Source organism: Bidens hawaiensis, unplaced genomic scaffold (genome assembly GCF_021521415.1).
Source record: "Bidens hawaiensis isolate Kalapana, Puna unplaced genomic scaffold, B.hawaiensis_p1.1 tig00013744_1, whole genome shotgun sequence".
Classification (NCBI taxonomy): domain Eukaryota; kingdom Viridiplantae; phylum Streptophyta; class Magnoliopsida; order Asterales; family Asteraceae; genus Bidens; species Bidens hawaiensis.
Genome location: NW_027492169.1, coordinates 309,612 through 320,782, shown reverse-complemented (window position 1 = coordinate 320,782; position 11,171 = coordinate 309,612). Strand labels below are relative to the sequence as shown.

General features: G+C 35.0%; 2 protein-coding genes across 3 annotated transcripts; one reads left to right on the top strand and one right to left on the bottom strand.

Annotated features, from left to right (window-relative positions):
* The first annotated feature begins 2,655 nt into the window (after nt 1-2,655).
* Nucleotides 2,656-6,042, top strand: LOC143544751 (protein PHOX1-like). Of its 2 annotated transcripts, none has more exons than XM_077036776.1 (2): nt 2,656-4,738; nt 5,668-6,042. In XM_077036776.1, exons 1-2 carry the CDS (start codon nt 2,812-2,814, stop codon nt 5,814-5,816), a joined length of 2,076 nt encoding a protein of 691 aa, XP_076892891.1. In that variant the 5' UTR covers nt 2,656-2,811; the 3' UTR covers nt 5,817-6,042. The 2 variants fall into 2 exon arrangements, with proteins under 2 accessions (XP_076892891.1, XP_076892892.1); XM_077036777.1 differs by having other exon boundaries at nt 5,700-5,818.
* A 440-nt stretch (nt 6,043-6,482) lies between these two features.
* On the bottom strand, nt 6,483-9,748 carry LOC143544750 (protein S-acyltransferase 24-like). The gene is made up of 13 exons (XM_077036775.1): nt 9,327-9,748; nt 9,021-9,161; nt 8,822-8,934; nt 8,665-8,744; nt 8,421-8,584; nt 8,205-8,343; nt 8,024-8,123; nt 7,884-7,941; nt 7,726-7,803; nt 7,539-7,637; nt 7,386-7,464; nt 7,162-7,310; nt 6,483-7,100 (listed from the first exon to the last, which is right to left on the bottom strand). Exons 1-13 carry the CDS (start codon nt 9,570-9,572, stop codon nt 6,696-6,698), a joined length of 1,851 nt encoding a protein of 616 aa, XP_076892890.1. The 5' UTR covers nt 9,573-9,748; the 3' UTR covers nt 6,483-6,695.
* Nucleotides 9,749-11,171: the final 1,423 nt, after the last annotated feature.

Sequence of the window (11,171 nt, the reverse complement as noted above, 5' to 3'; positions counted from 1 at the left end):
ACGTAAGAACTCTTGGCTGTATAAACGAACCACGGCATCACAGAAAAATTGAAGGGATTCACGCGAAGTTCTTGCAAACTTACATAAATACTCATCGTATTTATTCGGAAGGTTTCCGGAGGCGAGTTGTTTAACGGCCAAAGTACATTTTTGTAAGGCCGAAAACTCGTTTTAATCCTCACGCCCGTACCCTCTTTAAACCCATCGGAATTTTCTTCTACACTGCTTATAATTTTTAAAATAAACGTTTCGACACATATCTTTGTTTAGATGTGCTAGTGGCTTCTTCTTCGGCTTGTCGGGCAAGATCATAGAGAAATGGTAGACCACAGTCCCTGGAAGACCCGTCATTACGATCGTCGAGTGGAATATACACGGGAATAGAGTTTATGTTCACTTTGAAGAGTGTGTGAAGAAAATAGCATAGGAATGGTTGTGATAGAATGGGTATAAAATATGTTAAGTGTATAAGGTTATTTATAAAAAATAAAGGGTCCAAACTAGCCGTTGAACGGCTAGTCAACTACAACAGTCACAAAAGGGGAGTGGGGGATATCACTCGTGCATACTACCCTCCAGGTATCTTTGAGGGTCTGACAACAATGCTCACTGCAATCCCGAGCTATCTGAACTTCACCCAAAGACTAAAATGTACTGTTATGACTTCTGAGTATTAATCTTTTTACAATGAATCAGTCAAGAAATTCACATATACTTCTTTATTAACATAAATCCGAATACACCTAAATATCTCAAACTTTAATGTGCATTTAAGAGAGGTGGAGCTACTTCATAACATAGTGAATTCTTCATTCAACATCCTGTATTTGGCTCTCATGTAAGTGGGAACAACATAGGAGCGGTTGACTACACTTCTTTAATTTAATTTATTCTGTTTTGTTTATAATTCAAAGATTTTCTCTTTTTAATATTATATTTAAACACAGGTTTTCTTTCATATTTTGAACCAAACTTTTGTAATGTTGAAATTATTTATACATCGTGACTCATGAGACAAGAACGTGCGACCACAATATTCGTTGTTGTCCCCCACTCCAGCTTTAAAAATAACTATTCACAAACTTTAAAAATTATATTCCATAGTTTAAAAATTGATATATTTTAAAACACATTTTCAATGTTTTTAGAATCAGATTGTATCCATAACTTTGACAGGGAACCGTCTATCACATCACTGGTCCGGTAAATTACTTGTAATTCGTCTTCACTTGTGTCGACCACCGACAAACGATCTACCAGATTTTCATTTATTTCTTCTTCCAAAATCGCATTTCTTGTTTCATTTATTTTATTAGTCCAAGCTCATATTTTGTTTATTATTTTTTTATAACGTGATGCTTATAATAATCTCTTTATTCCATTTAGGCATCCCCACAAAGCTTTTCCAACTTACTTTTGCATACAATTGTGTGATATTATTCTGAAAAAGAAAAAAAAAAGATAAAAAACAACACTTTATTAATTAGAATCACCCAACAATACGCATAACCATCCTTATTATAATAATATTAATCTATATTATATATAATACATTAAACAAGGGCAAATTAAAACACTTGATTTTAAGAGATTTACAATTGCTAATGCATAATTTACATGTGTTAGTAAGGGTAAACTTGTATTTTAAACACAATTCATTCAACTTACAAGTTTTGTCCATCATCTTTAACAATATTATGTTTTTAATTTAAACATTAAACTAACTTCCCACCCATGATTTTTAAACGACTATAGCATTTTCATACGTTAATATTTTTATAAAAAAATTCCATCATAAAAACGAACATTTTATTCTCTTTAATTTGAATATGATATTGTTATAATTTTTTTTCAATTTAAATGAATTAATATGTTACGTATGGGTGTTTAGTGTCGGTTTTGATGGTTTTAAATTAAACTTGTGAGCCCAACCGTTAATATTGATTTTTTTGTCGTCCAAAATCAAACTCAACCACTGAAAGTTGAAACCGAATCGTTACCAACGGCTTGGTTCCAGTTTGGTTTCACAGTTTAAACTTTAATAATAAATTTAGTTTAATATAATTATTAATATAAACGTACCATCAATTATAACTAAACACCAACATAATATGATACTTGAGAGGATCATAAATAAAGAATGATAATTTTAGCCACATAAATGGTAAATACTAATGGAAGATCTAAGACACGAAATGATAACAACAAATATCACAAAAAAAATCATATTGCAATTAGGTTAATTTAAAGTTGTATAGCCAAGTTATTTGTAATAAAAGGATTTATATTCAATTACATTTTAACTATATCTAATATATATAACTAAACATATATAATAACTAAAGGATTTCAAGGTTTTAACTGAACCATAAACACTCATATTTGTTACGTGATTGATTAATAGGGTCAAACACCCGCTGCATCGTACGGGCACGCGTCTAGTAATATAATAATTATATACTGTAATACATAAATTGGATACACAAGGGTCAAATCCAAGATAAATGTTACAAGTAACTTATTAGAAGCTGAATCTTTTATTTTCTAATTGTTTCAGCAAGTCTGAGGTTTTTCCGACCCAAGATGACGTTACCAACCCAGATAAGTTTTCAATTCCAAATATTTAATTTTCTATTCTTATAGAGGGTTTAGAATCACACACGAACAGCACATTGTTAAGGTGTTAGATTTGAATTTTGATGATGATTTATGATCAAAAGAAGCATAATTGATAGATAGATCTTGGCAATTTCAAGAAATTCAGTCAGATTCTTCTTGAAGTTTAAATCTTTAGGGTTTCTGAAACCTTCAATGGGAAAACAATCAAGGAAAAGCAAAAAAGTAGGATCCAAACCGACAGATAATGCTAATCTAAAGCAAAACAATCTTGATGAAGCTAGTAGCATCAAGATTTACGATAATGACACTGCGGTTTTCATTTCAATGGCACAACAACTTAAGGAAGAAGGGAATAAGTTATTCCAGACAAAATGTTACGACACCGCCATATTCAAGTACCAAAAAGCCCTCAAATTGCTTCCTGGAAACCATTTAGACGTACCGTATCTTCATAGCAACATTGCAGCTTGTTATATGCAGATGGGTATCACCGATTTCCCCAGGGCCATTCACGAGTGCAATTTAGCTCTTGAAATCACACCGAAATACAGCAAAGCCCTCTTGAAACGAGCCCGGTGTTACGAGGCTTTGAATCGGCTTGATTTGGCGTTAAATGATGTTAACACGGTGTTAGATATAGAGCCGAACAATCTCATGGCGGCCGAGATTCTTGAAAGAGTGAACTCCCGTATGGGTGATAAGTTGACCGAAGAGAAAGTCAATGAGAGTCAACAAGATGTGAATGCAAGTCAAATCCCTGAGCCGTTGAAGGAGAAGGTACATAAGAAGAAAAGGAACAAACCCGACAAGAAACGTGAGAAACCTGATCGTGTTTTAAATGATTTGGAAAAGGACGAGAAAAAGACGGAAGATAAGTTAGTTGTGGAGGAAAAGGTTAATGTTATTAACACCAAAGAAGAAGAACCGAAACGGGTTGTGAAGTTGGTATACGGGGAAGATATAAGATTTGCGAAAATCCCATTTAATTGTGATATTCTAAAAGTAAGAGAGATTGTAAGCGATCGGTTTCCCGTTTCAAAGGCGGTTCTTATAAAATATAAAGACGAAGAAAACGATATGGTGACGATCACCACAAACGAAGAACTAAAATGGGCGGAATCGTCAACTTCCGGTCAAAGCGCGTTAAGGCTCTACATTGTCGAAGTCAACCCTGAACAAGACCTGTTCTTTGACCATATTAAAAACCGAGAGAAAAAAGAAAAGCTTTTAAACTCGTCCGCTTGTATCGACGATTGGATTCTAGGGTTTGCTCAACTTTTTAAAAACTATGTTGGTTTCAACACGGATTCATATTGGGGTCTTCACGAACTCGGCATGAAGGTATATGCGGAAGCTATGGAGGAAGTTGTAACGAGTCAAGAGAGTCAAGATCTTTTTAATCTCGCAGCCAATAACTTTCAAGAAATGGTGGCATTGGCTTATTTTAACTGGGGAAATGTTCATATGTCACGAGCACGAAAAAGGGTATATGATAGTGAAAACGATTCTCAAAACAGTCCTAAAAAATCTGTACTTTTAGATATTAAAGATTCATACGAGTGGACACAAATGGAGTATTTAAAAGCCGGTGAACGATATAAGGAAGCAATTAAAATAAAACCCGATTTTTATGAAGGTTTTCTTGCTTTAGGACAACAACAATTTGAACAAGCTAAACTCTCTTGGTATTATGCAATTGGTACTAAAACAAATCTTGAAACATGGAATTCAGCTAAAACGGTTCGGTTGTATAACGAGGCGGAATATAATATGGAAAAGGGTTTTAGAATTTGGGAGGAAGTGGGAATGAAGCAGGTTGGTGAAGTTTTGAGGCCGAATGAAGTGAAACTGGAGCTAAAGAAGACGGAATTGGGGAAATATGTTAAGGATTTTACACAAGATGAAATGGGTGAGGTGGCAGCAAATGTGAGGTCCCGGGTGAATATTTTGTGGGGTACGATGTTTTATGAAAGATCGATGATGGAGTATAAACTTGGGGTTAGTGATTGGCGGGAGTGTTTGGAGATTGCGGTTGAAAAGTTTGAACTTGCAGGCGCTTCTCAAGCACATATTGGTGTTATGATAAAGAATCATTGTTCTAATGATACTGCACCCGATGGTAAATTTTTTCTTCTGGTTTCTTTGTAAATAAAATTTTTATATAAAAAATATGATGAAAATATTGTTTATGAATTTTAAAGGTGGTAACAGGAGGGCTGGTAACGGTTTTGTAGGGGGGTTAGAACAGGTCAAGTTGGGTCACGTTGACCCGTAACACCTTTTATCCATTTTCAAACTTTGGTATTTGATAAGTTAAATGTAGATGTTTATATTTAAATGATCCATGTTTTTTAAAATAAAGTCATATAGGAGCTTGTATGCATTAAAAATACGGTTTGGGCGACTTTTGACTTGTTTATTTTTTAGCTAGTTTTATTATTTGACCCATTAGGGAGATTTTGACCCGTTTCTTTTAAGCTAGACTTTTTTATATAACCCATTAGGACTACTTATGACCCGTTTCTTTTAAGCTAGACTTTTTATATAACCCATTAGGGTGACTTATTACCCGTTTTCTTTTTACCTAACCTTTTTATTTAACCCTTAAGGGCAAATTTTGACCCTTTTTTTTCTTTTTAGCTAATTTTTTTTATCTAACCCATTAGGGTAATTATGGCATGTTTACATTTTAGCTAAAATTTTTACCTAACCCGTTAGGCAACTTTTAACCCGTTTCCTTTAACAGCCAAAATTTTTACCTAATCGATTAGTGACCCGTTTCCTTTTTAGCTAAATCTTTTTTTTCGCCCATATGCGATGATACATGACCCAAACTGACACATTCAAAACTAAACAAGTCAAAATGGCCACCTCTAATGTTTTCTAGAAATCACTTCCAAACTTCTGTGTGTTAAGTTTTGTGGACAAAAGTTCTCATTTTTAGGGTGCCACTTGTGTTTCTATCGATGTGTACTTCATGTTTTCTATCATACATAATTTCAAGACATCTTGGAAGTGAATCTTGATCGTCCATTTTATGGTTTGTAGGGGTAGGATTCAATATTGATGAGATCGTGCAGGCGTGGAATGACATGTATGATGCAAAAATGTGGCAAGTTGGTGTTCCTTCTTTTGTATTAGAGCTGTTGCTTCAAAGACGTGTTCCAAAGATTTTTCACGCCTTAAAACAAACATGAAGATTTACTATGTTTTTTGTTACTTTAACGGGATAGATCGTTGCAGCCTCTAACTTATAGAAAAGTTGAAGACTTTACCCTGCAATTTTACTGTTGGTGAAAGATTATAGTCGATAGCTCCTCGGACACAAGATAACGATTCAAAAACTTACCTCTTCGGCTTTTCCTTTTTATTTTCTTTTATACAAACTAACTCGTATATTTTGTTTTATTTTATTTTTCTCAATTTGAGTGTAGTATACTAAGTGTGTTTCCTTCGCTTCTTTTTCTGTCAGATTTGAGTGATACAAGTTGTTGGTTGTGTTCTGTTTATTTGGAGAATTGGAAGTCGAAATTTATTGGACAAAAATCCATAAATATATGTTGTTTAATTGTTGACTATACACCATTAAAATTAAAATGTTTTTACCCTTTTATCCATTCGTTTTTTAATTGTCAAAAAGGTGAGGTTAACATGGTTAAAATTAATTTTTGGGCGATTCAAATACAAATTTATACACCATAAAAGTCACTTCATCAAATTGTGGCCATTGGCCACTATAAAGTTAAAAGACTTGACAAATGAAAACCATATAATGGATTTTTCTATACAAACACAAAGTATCTTAAATCTTTTTTAAAAAAAAGAATTAGTATCAACTAATTTAAACATAACAAAAACTGATGTAATATTTCAATACAACCAAAAATGGCAATCTTGTCTATGTACAAATTATAAATAGCAAAAGAAGGGTTCAACTTTAAGCAGGATACAAGTGTAAATAAGAGCCAAACATGATCATTGCAAGCTACAAAACCTGAATTGTATCTTATAAACATTAAAAAATTGATACAACATATGATGTCTTCAAACCATATTAAACCTCAGAGCAAAATAAATCATGACCGCGGATTTCGGCCTAAACCCAGACCTGGTCCTAACCCGAACGGGGCAGAATCCGTCTTATTTTTACCTTGATTCCCATGACCATGACTACAACTAGAAGAATGAACATGACCCTCGTGTGTTTTCAAGATATTATCATTATTGTTCACATCAATAGCATGTGTGCCATTTCCGTTCTGCCCGTTCATATTCCTGCTCATAGGCATCATATCGATCTCGTTTGATCGAGCCACTTCTTCAATCACCTCTATGTCTTCATTGAAACCATTTATAAACAAATCTGAACAGTTTTTCTTGCACCCGTGGTCATACGGGTTTCTAAACCGACCTTCGGGACCTCTTAAGTAGCTATACCGCATTGCATTTGCCATTTCGTTTGTGGTTATATTACGACCAACCTTCACAAAAAAAGTTTCATGATAAGTTATTATTTAAACCAGTTTAATATATAAAATATACCTGAGAAATTTGCATAGAAGTTAGCGCTGCTACACCGGTAAACAGAAAACCATCTGAAATTAAAAATAAAAGGGCTCCAGTGTGGTGGGTACCCGCGTGGTTCAACCATGCCCCAAAAGAAGACGGGGCTGATGGGTCAGTCAACATTCCTGCATTGACATGTTCTTTTAGCATGAAAAAGTGAACCATGAGAATTAAAAGCGGTTTAAATGAGAGAATAATACTTGTAAGAGCGACTATGCCAGTTATCAGCATGGCAAATACTTCAATAACAAGGAAGCCCAGGAAATCCCTTTTATTCCTCTGCAATTATGGTTTTTAAAGATATTTATACAACTACGACAGTAAGTCAACCATACGAGAAAAGGTCAACAAACCTTGCCGATGCAGTTAGACACCCATGGGCAATGATGGTCAAATTGTTCAACACATCGGCCACAAGTGGAACAATGCTTTGAGCGAATAGGTCGAACGATCTAATCAACAAACACAAACAGTTATAAGAAAATGTCAACTAAAAAGGGAAAAAAAATAGTAAATTTGAATAAGTTTTAACATAATTACCTTACAAGTTGCACAAAGTTGAGACCAATTACCAGCCAGCAAAGCGGGATCGTTTATCTCAATCTTCAATAAAGGCTCCTGTTTACAAAAACAAAGTCTATAAGAGAATATTGACTTTGAGAATAGTAAACATTTAGTTTTGACCAACAAAAGCTTACATCATCTTTCGTGTCTTGTGAATCATGTCTGTTGGTTTTCACATAACCTGGATCTTTGCTACAAAGACCAAAACAACACCATAAGTCAAAATACCAAATTTATTACCCTGAAAGTAATATAAAAAGGTAAAAGAAAATACCAGCTACACCGGTAGAATAGTAACAATCCCGAGCTTGCCAACACTACACCAATCCATGCAAACAATGCACAGCCAGCTGTCATCTTTGGCAAATTTGAGGCTACAGTCACACATATTGGTAACACCACATTAATCCAACGTTATAACACAAGGGTATACCATTCAAAGGTTAGAAAATTACCCATAATAACTGAATTAATATATGTCATAAGTAGCACAAATATTACACACACGAGTACAGGTGCCATCCCTAGTTTTGAAAACCGCCCCATAATACTGTTTCCATCCCAACGTTTATCTAAAACCCTTCTAGCATTACCCTGCAGACTCAAGACACAATAAAACTGATGAATTTTAAATATTTATATAACTTGTATTATTTGAAAAATGTACCTACAAGGAAAAAAGCAACTTGTCGATGATTCTTATCAGAGGCGAGTTGTGCTGGTGTGAGGCCAGTGTTATCAGTTGCCATTAAATCCTCCTTTTTACCAGCTTGCACAAGTACTGTGCATGCTTCCAAATTTCCTCTGATAGCAGCCCAGTGTAGAGGCGTACAACCTGTCATAACACAATATAACCAATAAGGCAATAACATATCACTAACTTTTATAAACCAAGAACATGTAATTAATCCATACCTTCTTTGTCTTGGCGACCTCTATATGCATCCAAGAATAGAAGAAGGCGTATACAGTCTGCAAAACCTTTATATGCAGCCCTACAAATTGACACACGCAAGTATACAATAAAATGCTGCTATGCAAAAATGTGATTTTGTTAATGCGATTAAAGTACCAGTGCAAAGGGGTTCTTCCATCATTGTCGGGTACATCAGGGTCTGCATTCCATTTTGTTATAATGTGATAAAGAAGAGCTGTTTGACCATATTGTGCAGCAACATGAGTTGTCTGCAAGAAACCAAAGTTTTGAGGTTTCATTTACATAATGCGGGTAGGTTTGTAGATAATTAAGGAATAATAATTAGAATAATAACCTGATATCCATAGACATCAGCAGCATGAATATGAGCACCTTCTTGCAGCAAGAGATCTGCAACCTGAAGAGATCCTCGAACAGCACTCCAGTGCAAAGCGGTTTGACCAGTAAGATCGGTTGCGTTTATATCTCCGCCATGCTGCAAGAGTTATTAACAATTAACAGAAAGTAAGTAACAACAAACTCATACTTATCTAGTTATACTTATTGGTAGACACACTTCACTTGTAGAGTCATTCATTTCTCATACATAAAGCAATCCAAGAGTATATATATATATATATATATTTAAAAAAACAAAGACCTGAATAATGTATTGAGCAGCAGCAGCACGGTTATTAAGAGCGGCCCATTGGAGAGCGTAATAACCGTTGCTATCGGGCTGAGAAACGGAGCAGCCTTCGGACTCAACCAAGCGCTGAAGCTTCTCCAGATCACCGTAGGCAGCTGCAGTGTAAACATCGTCTTTCAGACTCTCGTCTTCATCTACTGCCACCGGATGATGATCATCTCTCGATGACTCTTCCACCTCCTCGATCTCAGACGGCATGCTTAATTGAATTGGATTTTAATTAATTGAAGAACATAATAATAATAATAATAATAATCGAGATCGGATTGAATTTGAAATTAGGGTTTTTCGTGGAAGGAAGGAGCGAGTCAACGCCGATTGGCCTCTAGAAACAAATACAGCTTTGACTTTTTCAAACTGTTTTTCTTTGCAACACTGTTTCTGGAACTGGTCATACACTCATACCACCATTGTGATTGTATATCACACACGTTCATATCTAAAGATACAACTAACTCAGGAAATGCTTAGGTTTGCTAGATCTTGTCCCGGACTCACTAACTCAAATAAATGAACCTACGGGTTGTTTAAAGCTTACGGGATAATGGAATGGATCACCTTCCGGTTTCATTAAACAAAAAATGCTAAGATAGTCTAATGTTGCATCACTTCATGATCTCAACAACACGGTATCCTCAAAGAACTAGTACTAGCAATTCACGGATAAAGGAATAATTTTGCCTAACACAATCTATGACACAAAACCACAAGAATCGAGGATGAATATATTGGTAAAGCTCACTCTCATGAAACTCTATCCTAATCAAAATAACAAAATGAAATTGATAATCCATCACCTCCATGTTTCGAGATTGTTAGGACACGAATTAGACAATTTCACAAGTGGTTAGTTTCATGTTTCTAGCTCAACCATAATCAGAGCAAAGACATAAAGTAGATTACCTAAGCTAGCAATTCTACCCGAAAGACATGAAATTAGTCAAAGAGAATAGCAAGAGAACCAAGCAAGCAATTTTATCTTTTTATTAAATATTCATATACACCAAAGATCATGATTAAACAGAAACTCCAAATAGCATTTAAGCCTATCGATAAAATAAAAGGCCGAAAATAGTCAAATCATTCAATAATGATCTAGGTTTTCATTAACCGTTTAGCCAATTATAATAAAAACGGAATTCAAATAATATGTTATGGTTCATTAAAAAGAAGATATAAAAATAGTTAAGCTACTAGTCTGCTGACTTAAATTAATTAACGTGTATGTATGATGCGACATCTCCAAACTCATGGATATACATTACTCTTGTGCGCCTTCACCATTTACCACTAGAGATGCACAAAAAACCTAAACCCAAAACAAAAACCCGGAACCGGTTTTTTTAATATCCGGGTTTTTAATATCCGAACCGGACCCGATTTGTACCCGGTAATACCCGTAAACCCGAACCGGTTCCATACCCGGAATCGAGTTTCTCCAATACCCGAAACTGGGTATTTCAAATACTCGGTGTACACCCGAAAAATACCTTAAAAATACCCTAAAATATCCCTAAAAAGTGAAACTGTTAAAAAAATCCAATTTATACCCAAAAAATATCCCGAAAAAGCCTGCAAAAAACCGAAAATATGGTTTTTTCAATACCCGAAAATACGGTATTCAAATACCCGGTTTTATAATACCCGACCCGAACCCGATGCATTGGGTATGGTTTTTAGAACAATACTCGGACCCGAACCCGACCCGGGTATTACCAATACCCGATTTTCTAATACCCGGTCATACCCTGTTACGGACTGAAACCATTGCAAGGTATGAGACTTGTCCCACATCGG